At 36.7% G+C, this 19340-nt stretch overlaps 1 protein-coding gene across 1 annotated transcript in view; it reads left to right on the top strand.

Annotated features, from left to right (window-relative positions):
• Positions 1 to 19340, top strand: part of ABCA5 (ATP binding cassette subfamily A member 5) — a 66400-nt gene that overhangs the window by 24142 nt on the left and 22918 nt on the right. Inside the window, exons 12-22 of the mRNA XM_037069958.1 lie at positions 2073 to 2183; positions 3318 to 3493; positions 3958 to 4077; positions 5136 to 5274; positions 6534 to 6624; positions 7038 to 7177; positions 8105 to 8224; positions 11271 to 11472; positions 14089 to 14258; positions 16498 to 16625; positions 17034 to 17171. Of these exons, the coding sequence (XP_036925853.1) occupies positions 2073 to 2183; positions 3318 to 3493; positions 3958 to 4077; positions 5136 to 5274; positions 6534 to 6624; positions 7038 to 7177; positions 8105 to 8224; positions 11271 to 11472; positions 14089 to 14258; positions 16498 to 16625; positions 17034 to 17171 (1535 nt within the window). The remainder of the gene's footprint in view (positions 1 to 2072; positions 2184 to 3317; positions 3494 to 3957; positions 4078 to 5135; positions 5275 to 6533; positions 6625 to 7037; positions 7178 to 8104; positions 8225 to 11270; positions 11473 to 14088; positions 14259 to 16497; positions 16626 to 17033; positions 17172 to 19340) is intronic.

The following is a 19340-nucleotide window of genomic DNA, read 5'->3' as shown; positions in this document are numbered from 1 at the left end:
AGAAAGAGAGGGAAAGACACAGTGTGTGGTTGCCTTTTACATGGTTCCCTTTGGGGACCTGGCCAGCAACCCAGGCATGTGCCCTGACTGGGAATCAAACTAACGACCCTTTGGTTCACAGCCAGTGCTTAATCCACTGAGCTACACCAGTCAGGCCTCTCCCTCTGTTTTTTATTGCATGCTATGACTTTCCATTTTTATCCCATTTGTCTTTTATTCTCTTTCCCGAGTTTATTTTTTTTAATTTTATTTATTTATCTTTAGTAGGGAAGAGAAGGAGAGAAATATCAATGTATGGTTGCTTCTGATGCATCCCCTGCTGGGAACTGGCCTGCAACCCAGGCATGTGCCCTGACAAGGAATCAAACTGTGATCTTTTGGTTTGCAGGCCTGTGCTCAATCCACTGAGCTACACCAGCCAAGGGCTTTCCTGAGTTTTTTTATACTTTTGTCTCTCTTTGCTGTAGTCTAGGTATTTTCTCCTGACTTTTTTTTAAACTTTCATCTTTTCTTTTTTAAAATTTTTTATTTATTTTAATTGTTGTTCAAGTACAGTTTTCTCTCTTTTACTCCCATTCCAGCCCACTCCCCCAGTGCTCCCCACCTCCCTCCCATTTCCACCCCCCGTAGTTTTTGTCCATGTGTCCTTTATACGTGTTCCTGTAAACTCTTCCCCTATTTCCCCTGAAATTCCCTCCCCTCTCCCCTCTGGTCACTGTCAGCCTATACTCTATTTCAGTGTCTTTGGTTATATTTTGCTTGCTTGTTTGTTTTGTTGTTTAGGTTCCTGTTAAAAGTGAGATCATATGGTATTTGTCTTCCACCACCTGGCTTATTTCACTCAGCATAATGTTTTCCAGTTCCCTTCATGCTGTTGCAAAGGGTCGGAACTCCTTCTTTCTTTCTGCTGCATAGAATTCCATTCTGTAAATGTACCATAGTTTTTTGATCCATTCATTTACTGATGGGCACCTAGGTTGCTTCCAACTCTTGGCTATTGTAAATTGTGCTGACTTTTCTTATTGTTCACTAATTGTCTCTATAGTTAGGTATAATATGCTGCTAAACTATATTTGAAATTTTTTCACTTATCTTTTACAGTTTTTATCTTTCCACTTTGTTCTTTTATATAGTTTTTAGTTCTCTGCCAGCATTCTCTTGTGAACATGATACCATATGATTTTTAAATCACCTCTAAATCTTTTTTTATTGGTTTTTGGTCTTACCTTGCTTTCTCCTACCTGGTTAATTTTGGCTAAGTGCTACATATTGTATATGAATAATTATAGAGATAATTCTATGCACTGGGTCATACAATCTTTGAGAGAGGACTCATTTTTGCTTCTGGTCTGAAGCTCTAGAGATACTAAATCCTAGACCGCCTTCATTAAAGGAAAGGCTGTATTTGCAGTGATGCGCAAACGTGGTTTACAGTTGTAATACAACTACAATAATTAATAGACAAAAACACAAAAATAAACTATTTTGTGCACTCCCAGCATGACTACTTTTGCGCACCCCTGTGTTTGCAAATGGGTTTCCAGATCCCTGCTTTCTGTCTTCCTTCACAATTGATTCGTCCAGCGACATTTTTAAGTTCTGTTTTTCTTTATTTATATTAAACCATTCATGTATGAACTTAGCTGTTTCCATGCTATTGGTCAGTGTCTAGTTTTTTTTGCCAATATATTTAACATGCCTATAAATATCCTTGGGAACAAACTTTTGTTTGTTGATCAGTGATAATTGCTGTGGAAATTCCCAAGACTAGGTATATAGACCTGCCCTCAATATTTTATACACCCTCTAAATCAGTGTAACAAAAAGAAGTTTATTTTTATTACTTATTGTTCATACTATTGACTATAACAAAGAATTATTATGCAATAATATTGCATAATATGCACTTGAATATTGTACAGTTAAATATTATACACTTAAGTATGCTGGTAACTATAAATCTGGCTTTAAATTTATTGACTTATTTCAAGATTGCTCAAGTAGTATGAATTATCTTGTACAGCTCAACAGAAATAAAAATTATATTTGAATCTTCTTTTTTCCTGAACTAGATTTGTCATTTGATATATATGAGGGTCAGATTACTGCGTTACTTGGCCACAGTGGAACAGGCAAGAGTACACTGATGAATATTCTTTGCGGACTATGCCCACCTTCTGATGGTGAGAGTTTTCTGATGTAAAAAAAATCTCTGACTTGTTTTATTAGTGTTATTAACTAAGGTGTCGGTCACAGCATAATTATTCTTGAAATATGTACTGATTGATTTTTGTCAATGATTTGGGACCAACTTCTGTATCTGTAAAGGTGTTTTATCTTTTTTGGGTGATACACATTTGTTTCTCAAAGGAAGCAAAAGATGACTCAGTCATGTTTAATAAAGTAAAAAGCTTCTAATTTTGTACCTTTTTTTAATCAGACATTTTGTGTGTGTGTTGATTTTTCATTTTTAATGAAGGATAAATAAGTAATTAATTGGATATTAAATGAGACTTACAGACATTTCAGGTTGAGAAAATAGACAACATGTCAATACAATCTCCTAAATTAGAATTTTAAGAATAATGTCCCAAACATGTAATTGTTGTGTGTGATTGCCCTATAGGTAAGAACTCAACCTGGCAGTTACATATTTCCACAATAAGCGAAGAGAGTGGCAATACAATATTTTATTTTAGAAAGGGCCAAATTTTCATGTATCGAATCTGCATCTTTTTAAATGTAGTTTAACTTTTAAAATTTTGTTGCTTATCTATAACTGTGTCTCTCATGGTAATATACGTTTATATAAGAACGTATGATTTTTGTTTTGATCCTACATACATTATCACATTGGTTTAACAATTCTTGAGTGGGATGTATTTGTATTAAGTTTATATAAGAAGAGGCTGGAATTCAGATTAAGTGATTTCTCAAGATCACTCTGCTAGTTACTAGGGAAATATTTATATCTCTTTGGTCTCTCTACTGTTGTGTAATGCCTGGGAATGAAGGAAATTTGTTACTGGAACGAAAGTATCAATAATGTACCGGTTAAACTTCTGGTTCCTTGCTCTTTCTATTATGTATTATGTCCTGAAAATGAGGGAACATGAGATTGGAGTATAAGTGGGAATAAATCACCAACAGTATGATAATGAGGGTGCATTGTATTTTCCAAATTTATATTAATTAATTCTTACCTTCTATGTCTACTACATATAAGTAATTGGAGATTATTAGTGTATATTAAAGCATGTATGGTTCTTAATACTTAATATATTTAATATGAGTTTAAAGGTACATTTTGGTTTCAGGGTTTGCATCGATATATGGACACAGCGTCTCAGAAATAGATGAAATGTTTGAAGCAAGAAAAATGATTGGCATTTGTCCACAGTTGGATATACACTTTGATGTGTTGACAGTAGAAGAAAACTTATCCATTTTGGCTTCAATCAAAGGAATACCAGCTAATAATATAATACAGGAAGTATGTTATTCATGTTGAAACCTTTGCTTTTATTTCCTATAAATCAATACCCTCTTATAGTAACTTACATAATAAATCTTTTTATCACCTGTTCTGAGTCATTCAACAAAATTATTACAAAGAATTAGAATTTTAAGTAAAAGTTTTTATGCACAGGAAATTGTCACTTTCATTGGGAGGCTACTAGTATCCAGGTATTTCTTTTCTGTCTCATCACCCACACGGCCTGTGCACTGATTCTCCTCCCCACCACCCAGGAACTCACACAAAAGTAAGACAGACCTTTCCAGCAGGAGTCTTTTTATCTGTTATTTCAAAATTATATATGAATATTGTCAATTAACTTCTACACTATAAACAACATTTTAAAAGTTGATATTCAAATTGAAACACACAAACTAATGTTGATAGTTATGTAAATGGTGTGGTTTAAAAAATACCATTGTTTGTGTTTACTTCTGCAGGTGCAGAAGGTTTTACTGGATTTAGACATGCAGGCTATCAAAGATAATCAAGCTAAAAAGTTAAGTGGTGGTCAAAAAAGAAAACTGTCTTTAGGAATTGCTGTTCTTGGGAATCCAAAGGTAAACAAATATCATTGTCACTGATGAGATCATTTTAAATTGTTAAATAAAAAAAAAGGTAGGCTGTAGGAAGATACATCCACACACATTATGAAACTTAAACATAAAAAAATACTATATGGTATTATAAATGTAATTATAGTCATGACGTTTTAAAACTGTAGTCAGAAAGATATATAACATCTTTGTGATAAGTGTCCACCTTTAGGAAGAGGAATGGAAAGGGTGGCCTTTAGTTATATCTACAATGTTTTGTTTCTTTAAAAAAAGATCTGAGGAAAATGTGGCCAGAAATAACATTTGTTAAATTTCGCTGGTGGCTATAATAGTACTGTGTTATTATTTTCTGCAATTTTTCATATATCTATAATAGTTCATAATATAAATAAAAATTTTGAAATGGAACAAAATCAAAGGAATAGTTTAGTTTTCACCATCCTTCTGATTTAATTTTGTATGTGTCCCTTTTGTGCTGTTCCCTGTCCTGTAGAAACGGAACTAGTTGATACCCTGCTTTGCAAGGAGCTAGGAAGCTGCTATGTACATCCGTGCCTGCAGCCAGGACAGCTGCTGGTCCCTACCAGCCTTTCACCTTTGCCCTTGCTGCTGCAGTTTGGGGGTGACTCTGGGTTCTGGCTCTACGTGAATTTATCTTTCTCCCAACCCTCACCATGATGCTTTGGAATTTAAAATGCACATAAAATAAATTGCCTCCCATGGACTAATATAGGACATATTTCTCTAATAAGCAGTTGATATATTTACAGAATTTAATTGTTCAGATAAGAGCAGTATACTTAATGTTTTGTTTTTATTTAATTGTTAGTACATTTATATATATTATAGACACTAGTCTTTTATAATTAAACCAAGGAAAACATGCGTATGCCAAACTGATAATTTTTAAAATCTATGCTCATATGAGTGAAATACTCAGATCTAATAGATTTCCAGTTGGAAATAATAATTAGAAATGGGGAAACTTTTCAGTCCACATAAGTTTTAGATATTTTAGTTTTCATGAGGATTCCCTGCCCTCTCGACCCTGTTTCACACAGATATTATTGCTAGATGAACCCACAGCTGGAATGGACCCCTGTTCTCGTCATATTGTTTGGAATCTTCTAAAATACAGAAAATCTAATCGGGTTACAGTATTTAGTACTCATTTCATGGATGAAGCTGACATTCTTGCTGGTGAGATTTTTACTTTATCTTTGAAGGATAAGGTCATGGGGCCAAATGGAGATTGGACATAGAGATGCCAAATTTTGAGGAATGAAGAAGCTGATGATTTTAACCAAAAAAAGGTTTAAAAAAAATTTTAAATTACATATATTTGTGTTGGGGAGGCTCTCAGACTACTCGAGGTTAAATCATTTGCTAGGAAAACTCACAAGAATCAGCACAGTCATACTCATGCATATGAGTTAATTACAGTGAGACTAAAGGGTACAAAGCGAAGTCAGGACCTTGAAAAGGCACGCAGGACAAAGTCCAGAGGAAAGTAGACACAAACTTCCAAGAATCCTCTCCTAGCGGAGTCACATAGGATATGCTTCATTTGTCCAGCAATGCATGTTAAGAACATGTGTAAAATGTCTCCTAGGGAAGCTCATTAAGACTCAAGGCCTAAAGTTTTCACCGGGCATGGTCGTGTAGGCACCCTCTGCCTAGTATATACCCAGATTACAGACTCCCGGAACAAAAGCAGGAGTTACGAAGACTCTACATTGCTTGTGAAGTTTATGTACAGTGAGCCACCCTGATCTGTTTTGGGAATGGTGGGAACACCCCTAAAATCCAGGTTTCCAGACACCAGTTAGGAACCAACATTGTAAGCACACCTTTCTAATAATAATAGTCTCAAGTCTGCTATGTTAACTGTTTTCTGCACAATTCTCAACACAAACAAACACATGTATAACGAGGAAAATCCAACATACGATTTTAATAACTGTGACAAGATCCAGGAGTTTGAAATTCTAGAGCAACATCTTTCTGTTTGTAATATATAAACAGAAAACTTTGGTGTGCTATTTGTTTTTTCAGTAGTATTTTTGTTTTGAAAAAACTAATATTTTTTTGCCTTTTTATTATTGTTTTTACCATTGGTTACAAAGGAAATTGTGAAAGTGCTCGCATTAGTGAAGTCTTAGGAAGAGACAGATATTTGGAATAGTTTCAGGAAAGTAAGACTCTAGTGTTGGCAGCCTGGGTACACTTCATGGCTTTGTCATTTAATATGCTAAACGTGGATGAATTGTGTATTTTCTCATTGCCTCAGTGGATTCATCTGAAAAACGGGTGATGCTAATCTAGTATATTTCTCATCAGGTTGTGATTAATCTAACCAGCCAATACGTTGATTCTTGTATGATAATCCATAAGATATGAATGCCAATTGTTAATGCTGTAACTAACTTAAAAATTGACATGCAAATCTCTGTTTGCAGATAGGAAAGCTGTCATATCACAAGGAATGTTAAAATGTGTTGGTTCCTCACTGTTTCTCAAAAGTAAATGGGGGATTGGCTACCGCCTGAGGTATCTATTCATTCTTTCTTTTTTTAAAGATTTTATTTATTTATTTTTAGAGAGAGGGAAAGGGAAGGAGAGAGTTAGAGAAACATCAGTGGGTGATTGCCTCTCATGTAGCCTCGACTGGGGACCTGGCCTGCAACCCAGGCATGTGCCCTGCCTGGGAATCGAACTGGCGACCCTTTGGTTCACAGCCTGCGCTCAATCCACTGAGCTACACCAGCCAGGGCCTATTCATTGTTTATTAGCTCTATTCTCTCTATATATATTCTTGATCTATTGGTACTATATTTAGGGCTTGCGATAATGTGCTTTGGCCTAATTTTTATGGCACTCACTTTAATTGGAAGCATTCAGAGTTTGCTTTTGGTTATGTACTGAGTAATCATAAAAATTTACGGTTTTTGGTTTCTTTCTAGCATGTACATAGACAGGTACTGTGCCACAGAATCTCTCGCGTCTCTTGTTAAACAACATATACCTGGAGCTACTTTACTACAGCAGAATGACCAACAGCTTGTGTATAGCTTGCCTTTGAAGGACATGGAGAAATTTCCAGGTATTGCTTTCAATTTCTTGGTTGTTAAACCAGGATTTGCACTGGGAATAGATATTCTTGCTTTACCTTGTTTACTCTTCTGTGCAATATTTACATGCTCCCAGGTGGCCAGAGTTAATAATCCGTTTCTGCTTTATTTTGCTTTAGAAAATCAGAAATACTGCTAGCTAACATGTTTCTTTTTTCACAAACGGCACGCAGGAAACTGTAACTAGTATGTTAACTTAAGTAAATAATTGTGTTTGCTTTGTTGTCAGGAGACAAATGGCTCCATTAACTTGTATGTCTACATGTATCTATATCCACACACATATATGTGTATATACACATGCAAATATACACATACACACATATAATTGTGTATGTTCTCAAGTTCTTTTTCCTTTTCTTGGTATCAAATAAAATCCGTGATTGTATGGTAAACCACTGAATTATTTTAATTGAGGCCCTAGTTTTCCCCTTTATAGTGAGGAAGGAAGTCAAACTCAGTCTTCTGTATCTGTTTAGGGATCTCTTAAGAACCAAAAGGATATTATTAATGTGCATGTATGTGCAGAATTTCTGGAGATTTATCTCATAGTCAGAAATGTTTTGTGTTAATTGGTTTCTTTCAAGAATTAAAACAAAATCATTAACTGGATTGAAGTACCTATGCCAACTTAATATACCTTGCCTGGCATTCTGTCTGTAAAATATTTCCTTCAATTCATAATATGATAAATATCTGACAGATATATTTCTATAAACAACATTCCTTGGAGTTCTTACCAATTAAAAAGAATGTTAAAAGGGCCCCAAGGCCAAAAACTTTGAGAACCACTGTGCCAGCAGAGTAAATTTAGACATATCCTGTTTTTAAAGAACATTTTTAGAATAATTCATGATAATATGCTTAACTACACAACATTCTGTCATATTTTTTTCTAGGTTTATTTTCTGCTCTAGACACACATTCAAGTTTGGGTGTTATTTCTTATGGTGTTTCCATGACAACTTTGGAAGATGTATTCTTAAAGCTAGAAGTTGAAGCAGAAATTGACCAAGCAGGTAAAAACAAAAGTAACAAAACATTTTAGGCAGTGCACCAGACAGATGGCAAGTGAGACAAGTAGTTATATAAACCTGTGAAATATATGTTTTAGGGAAGAAAGGGCTGAAATCAACAGGTAAATAAGTAATTGAGGTATTTAGTAATAGTGATAGGAGTTATGAAGGAAATAATAGGGTGGTCTTAGGAGGCAGATAACTTAGATTATGTCTTCAAGGAGGACTCTGGTAAGATGAAGCTTAAACTGAGACCTGGAAGGCAAGAAAAATCCAGGTGAAGATTTTATTGCAGAGCTTTCCAGATAAAGGGAACTGCTCCTGCAAAGGTACTCCTTGAGGAATGAGTTGAATGTCTTCAATGACTGAAAAGGGCACCAAGGAAGGAGTTTAGTAAGCCAAGAATGTCAGGGGGGTCGGCAAGGGCACAGATCGTCCTTGAACACCTGGAAAAGAATTTGGGTTGTTTTCTTTGTGCAGTGTGAAGCTATCAGAGAACTTTAAAGCAAAGGAGTAAATGATGATTGTTGAGTGGATTATAAAGGAAGTATGGAAGCAGGAAGACCAGTTCGAAAACTTAGCTTCAACTAGGATGGCAGTGAAAATAGAGAAACATGAAGAGATTTGGGTTATAGTAGTGATACTGGTGATGACTGCTGATGGATTAAGTGTCAGGAGTTGGGGAAAGGGAAGAATCAAGAATAACTTCTAGCTTTTGGCTTGAGAACTGGGAATGGGATTGCCATTTCCTAAGAATGGGGAAGGAGCAGATTTGTGGAAAGATGGAGTTTAGGCATGAATTTTGGCTTCATTGTTTGAGATGCTTATTCGACGTACAAGTGGAGATGTATAGTGGGCAGTTGGGTTAACATACTTGAGCTAAATGGAAAATGTAAATTCTGGAGTCACCCATATATAAATGGTGCCAGGGGATTGAATCACCTAGGTACAGAGTATAGATGAGAGTAGAAGGCAAGCCCTGAGGTTGAGCAATGAAGGGCCAAAAGGGACTAACTGAGAAGGAGCCGAAAAAGATGTTAAAAGCCTAGACAAAATGGCATTTCAGGAAAGAGGAAGTGGGCAATTATGTGTTGAGTGCTGTGAAGAGTAAGATGAGAACACAAGGGTGTTTGGTAAAATACAAGACACTGAGGCCTGTGGTAGTGTGAAAGCCAGTGGTAACCTCGACAAGAGCCATCTCGGTGCAGTAAAGGTCAAAGCTGAATCTGTGTAGTTTAAGGTGAGATTGTGAGTTGAGACTTGTAATGACTGAAGTGGCAGGATGGGGCAGTGGAAGGTCGGGGCGAAAAGGAGACAGGGGTGCTTCCCTCAAACATGGAGATAGTAGAAAACTCAAGTTTATGATGAGGACATGGTATCAGATCGTAGTCAGAGGGAAATTTCACATAATAATTTTGGATCTTATGCAGTTGGAGAGATAGCAAGATCTTAAATTTGAGTATACATCCAGTTTGATGAAATTGAGTGGAGTGAAAGGTATGGGGATAGAGGAAATAAAGGAGGTTAGAAGTCAGGATGTAGAATGCATTATCAGTGAATGTGTTTGTAGTAAATAGGGTAATGGGAGAGAATTAGATGAGAAAATGCTTGTACATGAGTATTTTGAGGAATGTGAGGTCGTTTTTAGAAATGTTTGAGTAGTGGGAATGAAGTTAAGAAGGGTGTGTTCTATTTAGGTCGTACTGGTTCTTTTTTCCATAGTACCATTAAGTCCACCAGAAAAAATAAATTGACTTCTAACATCAGCTTGCCTTTAGGTTGGCTGATTTTAATGGCTTTAGCTTTTAAGTGTTGGTATATATCAAATTCATGGAAGGTGAATTGGTGCTTACTGAACACCATGATTGTGATACACAATATTGAGCACCTGTTTTTAGTTTGATTAGTTCACTGAATCAGGGCAGAGAGGGATCTGACTGTTCATCTTACTAAGTCATTTGTCTAAACTTATTGATTTGGTAGGATGCCAGAACAGCCAGGTTGTGCGTAAATATTATCTTATGCATTATTTCGTCCCACTCTTAAAGTCTTTAATTTTGACTCATTTTTAAAATTTAGCATAAGTCTAAAAAGTCTTTGTGGCTCTCATACTGAAGCCAGTTTCCATCTTAATTATTATTTTTTGTCTGTTTGAAGTTAAATCACTATTATAAAAATAACACTGTGATTTCTGTTCCTGCTTGATTAGTTTTGTCTGTTTTGGGCCTAATGGAATCACTCATAGCATGTCTCTTTTGTGTTTGACTTCTTTTTTTATTCTTAATATTTTACTTACTTATTTTTAGAGAGAGGAAAGGAGAGAAAAAGGGAGGGAGAGAAACATCAATATGTGGTTGCCTTTCGCACACCCCCTACTGGGGACTTAGTCTGCAACCCAGGCGTGTGTCCTAACTGGGAATCAAACAGGTGACCCCTTTGGTTCTCAGGCCCGTGCTCAATCCACTGAGCCACACCAGGCAGGGTTGTGTTTGACTTCTTTTACTTAATGTTATGTTTTTAAGATTCATACTACTGTACTTGAACAATAGCTTGTTTACTTTCATTGTCGTATACTATTTTATTATAGGAGTATTTCACAACTTACCTGTTGATGGCCTTTTGATTCTTCCCACTTTATGACTATTCTACATATGGTGCTACTCGGATATTCCTCTGTGTGTGTTTTGGTGAACACGTACATATTTCAGTTAGGTTTACACCTACTAGTATTTCCCGGGCTGTAAGCTGTGCATCTGTTCAGTTTTAATAGTATGGCCAAAGTATGTGAGGGTTCCATTTGACCTACATCACTGCCATATGTGTGCTTCTTTATTTATTTACTTATTTTTATATTGAAATTATTGGGATGACATTGCTTAATAAAATGATACAGGTGTACAGTTCTATAATACATCATCTGTATTGCCTGTTCACTACCCCAGGTCAAATCTCCTATCACCATTGATCCCCCACGTGCTTCCGAAAGATTTTCATCTTTTTAAGGAATGTATCATAATTTTCTACCTTTTTCTTTCGTCTTGGCAAATAGATTATAGTGTATTTACTCAGCAGCCACTTGAGGAAGAAGTGGATTCAAAATCCTTTGATGCGATGGAGCAGAGCTTACTCATTCTTTCCGAGACCAGGGCGTCTCTCGTGAGCACCGTGAGCCTTTGGAGACAGCAGGTGCACACGGTAGCCAAGTTTCATTTCCTTACCTTGAAACGCGAAAGCAAATCTGTGAGATCAGTGTAAGTATGTCACTTTTACCTGATACGTTGTCTTTTTCAGAATACAAATGGGTTTACCATTTTCATTTGTAAAATGTAGACATATGTAAGTAATCTCTGTGGTTTTGAAAGATTAAAACTAGAACTTCGTATGTCAGAGAGAAAAATACGCGGTGGTAATTTCATCAGACACTGTTAGAGCCTTACCCTTTTTTTAAACTAGCAGCTTTGTCTTATTTATAAAATGAGGGAGAGACATAACATTCTCTAATTGTGTGAAATTTTTGAATTACTGTCACTGTTTTCAAATTTTATTCTGTTTTCATAATTGTTTTGCCCCTGTTGCTAATACTTACTAGTAAACAGCGGGATGGACAAGTTCCACCGCCATCCGTTAGATGAAGAACTGAGACGTGGAGGAGGCCCTGGAGCTAGCAGAGCAGGGACCTGAAGGGCGCCCTGTTCTCTTTCCCTTTCTCTGTTAGCGCCCCGCGCGGTGCTGGGGTGCTGGACACTCAATTACCTGAAATGCTATTACGTACTTCCGCGTACCGTACACCTGTCTTGTTAGAATCAAAATAGCAGTGGAAATAAAACTTCATCAAGAATCAGAGTTTTGTTATATGTTTGAAATGTGCTGAATTCACTTACTTTTTTGTCCACATGTATTCAGTATCAGATAAATATCTGATATATTCCTCTGTTAGCATTCCGAAAAGAATATATATGTTTCAGTTTATTTGAACACTACTCTCATATTTCCTGAAAAACAGCAGGAGTATCTTACTTAGCTTGGGCTGCCATAATAAAATAATATAGACCGAGTGGCTTGAACAACAGAACTTTATCATCTCAGAGTTCCAGAGGCTGGGAGTTAGATTAGGGCACCAGCGCAGTCCATGTCCAGCGAGGGTTCTCTCTGCCTGGCTTGCGCGTGGACCACTGTCTCACTGTGGAGCCCACGGGAGCTCTGTTCGCCTGCAGAAAAGGAGACGGGGAGGAGCGAGCCCTCTGGTGTCTCTTCATGAGGTGCCCGCCTTCGCCACCTCCTCTAACCCTGATTATTTCCCAAAGGCCTTAATTTCCAAATGCTATCACATTAGAGGTTAGGGCCTCAATGTATGAATTTGGGGGGAGGGTGACACATTCAGTTCCTAGGCAAAAGTTGTTCAGTGGTACAAATATGCATTTAACCGTCTATACCTTTAGGAGATTATTTTGTATTTTCTTTCTTTCTTAAAGAGTTGTTCATTAGCATAATAAAACACAGGAGAGGTTGTATGGTAAAGAGATTGCTTCCACTTTATTTAATGTGCAGTTTCCAAATTTGTCTTTTTTGTGTGTTGTGCTTTGTTTCATTTTGAAAGATGCAGGAAAATCAGTGTCGTTTGGAAAAATAATATTAAAATAGAGCAAAAAGGTGGTTACAAACACAAGACACTTGAAGCCCAGAGCTACAATACATCTTCCTATCGTCATTAGAATAGGATACAAAAAGCAAACTTGCCCACATACTTCCTTTTTCTTTCTGGTATGACACTCCTTCCCAAAGCAGCAGATACACTGTGACCGTTCCTGGGAATCCCACCCCATTGGTCCTACCGGAAATCTTTTTGCCTACAGACTCACATTTCACTACCACTAATGCTCTCAAAAATTCACTCTGTATAATCACGAATACCTGAAAGAAAATTGTTGGGGAGCGAGACTTCTGGACATCAGTGAGGCCCTGTGGGCTGAGGGGGGACTGCCCTGCTTTGTCCCCTGAACCCGCAGCACTTCCCTAGATACTCACCAGCCCCAAATCCAAACCATGTCATTCAAACATTTTTTAATCATGAATTTTTAAAAAAATTTCCATGATTCCCCCTATTACTATGGAATTGGAGTTTCATGCAATATGCTTTTGGAAATGCTAATGTAGGTATATTTACAACAATTTAAGAAAGACTTTTTAAAAATTATAGGGTTTCTGAGAATGACAGAATATTTAAGCATGATAGTCCAAGCTCTCTCTACCCACCTGGGACACACATCATGTATAGTGTGGAGATACTTCACCCAATGAGATAGAAAGATGACTGTCTTCCAGACAGAAGGGTGTTTGAATGGGTAACAGAACTATGTAGTGGGTCAGCTGCGAGTGATGATCCTTAGAACTGACTCTAGCGTGTCTTGTTTTGCAGTTAGGACGAAATTTCAAAGATATCAATCATTCAAAGTTTCCCTGTATTTTTATTTTCTTGTATCTGAAATACTTTTGTGTCACACATTTCCTAAAATATAAGGACAGTAATTAGAATAGAGAGAGGGCAGGAAATAGTTTCTATAAGAGAATAGAGATGAAAATTTGACATAATGCCTGGTTCTTTAAAAGCTGAATTTTAGGGTAACTTTGATCTAAAATATGCTTTTATAACTTTTAATTTCGTCATTAAATATTGAACTTCTGTTGAATATTGTCATGAGATCATTTTGGAGAGTAGAAATTCTACTCGCAAGGGCTATTTTTTACAAGTTTTCCCCTTTAACTTTTTTTAAAAAATAAGTACCTTTTAACTGTCATGTAAAAGGAGATTTCAAGAACAGATTTACATATTAATGTGTACTGAGCTGTATTATCTTTTTTCCTTTCAGGTTGCTTCTGCTTTTAACTTTTTTTGCAGTTCAGATTTTTATGTTTTTGGTGCATCGCTCTTTCAAAAACGCCGTGGTTCCCATCAAACTTGTTCCAGACTTGTATTTCCTAAAGCCTGGAGATAAACCTCATAAATATAAAACAAGTCTGCTTCTCCAAAATTCTACTGGTGAGAGTGTGTGCAGGTCTGTGAATGTGTGTTGGTTGGGGTGGAGGGGGGAGGGGCAAGATGGGGCCAAGATGCGGATTGTAGGGATGTGTGTAAGTTAAAGACTTGTTGTCTCTGCACAAATCTAAATTTAGTGAAAGTCTTTATTGCGGCTGAGCAATATATTACAGAAATGAAATTTTGGTTAAAGTATAGATGACATTTTAAAAAAATATTCTGATTTATGTTGCTTATGATCATAGAGTTTCCCTTTTTAATAGTAGCAGCATTATTCTGGAACATTCTGGAGTAGCATGTTTCGCTCCAAGTTTATGATGAGAAAAATAAATTTCAAAAGTTGGAAACACTCACTTTAGAGTTACTGCGTGTCATATTTATGCAGTATAACCAAAATTTTCAAGGGCTATCTGGAAAATCAGAATTAAGAATAAGTGCCTTAGGTATAAATATTTATAATCAAATACATTTGCAATGGCTATTTGGATTATTCTTGTTACATAATTGTCAAATATGAAAAATAATTAAAAAACATAATGGCCTGAGCAACAAGTAGAACAAATTAAAAAAACAACTGGCTTAGGATTCTGCTTGTCAAAATGATAAAACCTAATGCAGACTTTCATTCATACGTGATCGGTAGTGGTTCCTTCAACATCTTCCATCTGCAGAGATGGTTTGTACAGTAGTCCCAGAGGCTTGAAGGACAAGTCAAGACTAGCTAACTGGCAAACTTACAGAGAAACGGCAGCCTCTTCATTTGCTTATCTTGCTGAAATATGTCAAAAGTTGTAGTTCATACAACCCTTTCTGTACTCCGAAACTCGTTGGGGTATTAACATCTCCCAGCACTTCACTTTTATTTTAGTATCTTTCCTTTCAATTCATTGTTAACTGAAGAACTTTGCCTAATGCTAAAATAATTGTAGTTGGAGATGATTCTACATTACTCTTAAAATCATTACTCTTAAACTATGGCTCTCAGTTTACTATAAAACTTTTATTCTTTTGGAGGAAAATGTGTTTAGTAATAGAAAACTACTTTTGATAGGAAATGTTATGTTTTGTAATTTTTCTCTTTTATTAGAATTCTTGTTTTGGGTTTTGATATACATTTCATGTTACTAAACTATAGTACTGCATGGAGCCTTACACTCTGATCCTGTGACGTTTCTGTGTGTTTGGGGAATTGTACATGTACCTCCAATCATTCTGCTTTGAGTTCACTCTGAACTGATCCACAAAACTAGTATTTTCAGTTTTGTCCCTTCGGTTATATTTTAGTACTTCAGGAGTTGCTTACATGCGTATCCCATATTTTTTTCGGCCTTACCGTTGGTCCTAGACAAAGCCATGTTTTCTTAAGGCATCATTGGCTTCTGTGTATACACAGTTCCCTTAGTTACAATATAGCTCTCTTCTCAAGAGCACAGAGCCACTCGGGTAAGCTGGGGAAGAGCGATCAGTTGAGACACGAGGTTGGGAATAAATGTGGTATTACCAGGATCATGATTCTGACTCTCGGGTTTGGTGCTGAGCCTGATCCACTCTGCCATACTACTTAGTTACTCATAGTGTTTTCCTTCGGTTGGGTTCAATTTTTCTCAAAGTCACTTTTGTCCTTCCTTGAGTCCTGGCTTTTGTGATATTGAAATATTTTTCGTTCATTGGGCATGCTGGTATGAATTTAAACCTTAGACCGAATTCAAAAGTTTTTTCCTTGGCTCCAGTCAACTTAAAGAATATAGATGGAGACCTGATGATTATGTGTTTTAATATTTTAAAGCAATTAAGGCAGTCAATATCTATAAAACATGTCTTTTCGGAGCACCTGGAAATCTTCTAAGGAGTGATGTTACCTAACTTCATGCCATGACTTCTCCCTTTCTGAGCCTGCAGGTTATCTTGTTCCATAAAATTGCCAGATTGTTATTGTAACTATGTAACCTAATTTCAGGTATGACAGATAGAATTTCAGTGTGAGTAGTAGTTGTAGCAGCAGTAGCGGTAGCAGCATCAGCTGCTAAAATTTTCAGTTACTCTCTCAGGTTCTGTCCTAGGAACCTGGACAGAATTCTAATTCTGGATTTGAATCCAGGCTGACCGGCTCCAGTTCATGTCCTTAGTTTATGAAGATAAAATACTTTTTAAAGGAGAGAGAGCCTTTCCAAAGTTATTACAAGCCGGTATATGTTTCTCATTTGAACTGATTCCTTCTTATTTGCTTGTTTTCTAATACCAGACTCAGATATCAGCGACCTCATTAGCTTTTTCACAAAGCAGAACATACTGGTGACGATGTTTAACGGCAGTGACTATGTATCTGCCGCCCCCCATAGTGCAGCTCTGAATGTGCTGCCCTCGGACAAGGTAAGAGCAAGTGCATGAGTGAGTACCCATTTCAAAGTTACAGAAGGTTAAGATATTTCCTCTGGAATTAATCATTTGCTGATTTGGCCCCATTAGTTGCCAATTAGAATTTACTCCTGGAAATAGTAATATTTATAATATATTTAATGCCCTGATGGATTATCAATAAATAAAGCTTACAGGAATTTAATTTCATGTTATATTTTTAGTTAAAAGACTAAAAATATGTGTAGATTTCTAACCAGGGTGTCTTTATCATTGAGTATTACTTCTACGATTTGCTGCCTAGCCGTCAGTATAGATAGTGAGAATTAGCCTCATGGGTGAGAAAACCTTGGTACCTAGCAATAGTAGATCTATTTATGTTTATATATGTCATGTAATAAGTCTCTCTTTTTTAAATTGTAGGACTATGTCTTTACAGCTGTTTTCAACAGTACTATGGTTTATTCTTTACCTGTGTTGATGAATATCATTAGTAACTACTACCTTTATCATTTAAATGTGACTGAAAGCATCCAGGTCTGGAATACCCCATTCTTCCAAGTAAGCAAACTTAAAGTGTGTTGTGTATATAAAATAATTATTAAAAGCCAAATGAATGATAGTACCAAAATGTGAAGAAGCTCATCTTTTGACATCTCTTAGTCTTCTTAAAACGTGAGTTGGGCCCTGGCTGGTATAATTTCAGTGGACTGAGCACTGGCTGTGAACCAAAGGGTCTTGGTTCGATTCCCAGTCAGGGCACGCGCCTAGTTTGCAGGCCAGGTCCCCAGTGGGGGCCATGTAAGAGGCAACCACACATTGATGTTTCTCTCCCTCTCTTTCTCCTTTCCTTCTCCTCTCTCTATAAAAAAAGAGTGACTTGGGCTAGTTTACATCTGGGTTTAGGAGTCCTCAGTATTAATTTGCTTCAGGATCAAGGAGGTGTTCTGTGTTGGTATGGATATTTTTATAGGTGTATTTTTTAGATTAATCAGAGAAAAGTTAAGGTCATTTAAAAATGAATATTGTTGGTCTAAAATCTGGAAACTGGGATATTGAAAGAAACTTGAGAAGTCATCCAGACAATTCTTCTAGGTGGTACTGTTGGTCACAAATATGAAAATTAACTCGTCCCCAAAAAAATACTCCACATTTTCTTTTAGTTCTTATCCCTTGTTTTTTTGTATATTGAAAAATAAGTGGACAAATATCTTTCTGTAATAGCATGTTTCATTCTCTATTGCCATTCTGTCTTTAACAATTTATTGACATGTATGTACATCTTTGTTTTTCACTTATAAAAATGTTTATTTAATTCTTTTTCAAGTACACTTTTCTGTCTTATAATCCCAGCCCTGCCCCCCAAGTGCTCCCTACCTCCCTCCCATTTTCACCCCCCACCTTAGTAATTGTCCATGTGTCCTTTATACTTATTCATGTGAGTCCATCCCCTTTTCCCCTGTGATTCTCTTCCCTCTCCCCTCTGGACCCTGTCAGCCTGTTCCGTATTTGAGTGTCATTGGTCGTATTTTGCTTGCTTGTTTGTTTTGTTGTTTAGATTCCTGTTAACGGTAATATCATATGGTATTTGTCTTTCACCGCCTGGCTTATTTCGCTCAGCATAATGCTTTCCAGTTCCATCCATGATGTTGCAAAGGGTAGGAGCTCCTTCTTCCTTTCTGCAGCATAGAATTCCATTGTGTAAATGTACCGTAGCTTTTTGATCCAGTCATTGACCGATGGGCATCTAGATTGCTTCCAACTCTTGGCTATCGTAAATTGTGCTGCTATGAACATCGGGGTGCATAGGTTCTTTTGTGTATGTACATCTTATACCATCTAATTCACCCATTTAAAATGTACAGCTCAGTGGTAACAGCTCTGTAACCATTGCACAGTCAGTTTCATGTTCCGTTGTACCCCCAAGAATCCCTGTCCCTACTAGTTAATCACTCCTGGTTTCTCCCACCTCCACCACCAGCTCTCCAGTAATCCACTTTCTGTCTTATGCCCATGTACTCTACACCTAGAACTTTTTTTAGTTGGCTGTAATCTTTTGCCGTCTTTAAATGGAAGTCACATCAAAGATTAATTTAGAACTCTTGTTACAGCTATATGTAGATATGGGGACAAAATAACATTAAGTGTACATTTTAAAAAGTTCCTTGGCATCAGGGTGGTGAGGAATTTCTGTGCGGAGAATTGTGGTGGAAGAAAGTTAAGGAAATCAAATCAAAGATTCTTTTACTAAGTAGCTTAAATGAGAGGTGATGATAAGTGTGAGAGTTAATTCAGAAGTAGTAATCATAATGATGGGGTAGAAAGATGTTTAAGAAATATGTGGCATACTTCATCCCTGTTAAATTTCTGAGGTGAGAAGAAGAAAGGAGCCTATATTTTTTATAATTTGGGGTAATACGGTGCATGGTAGTATCATTTACTGATTTTGAGAATACAGGCGGAAGAGAGATTTTTGCTTTGTTATGATAGGATGGAAATACCAATTTCAGTTCTGAATCTACTAAGATCTGGCATTTGCGCCTGCCGGACATTTAAGGGGCATTTGGCTATATCATTCTGGAGAGACTTCTGGATAGGAAGGAAATATTCGTGAGTCACCAGTACATAGGGGACACTGAAGTCATCAAAGTTGTAGATCATCCCTTCTTATTTTTTTACTGTGAAATATTTCAAGCCTACAGAAAATAACCAATTGTCTACTACCCAAAT

The sequence above is a fragment of the Sturnira hondurensis genome, unplaced genomic scaffold (genome assembly GCF_014824575.4).
Source record: "Sturnira hondurensis isolate 20B ecotype Veracruz unplaced genomic scaffold, ASM1482457v3 Scaffold0018728, whole genome shotgun sequence".
In the NCBI taxonomy this organism is placed as follows: domain Eukaryota; kingdom Metazoa; phylum Chordata; class Mammalia; order Chiroptera; family Phyllostomidae; genus Sturnira; species Sturnira hondurensis.
Note: the sequence above shows the minus strand (reverse complement) of the source record. Positions and strands in the feature narration are given on the sequence as shown.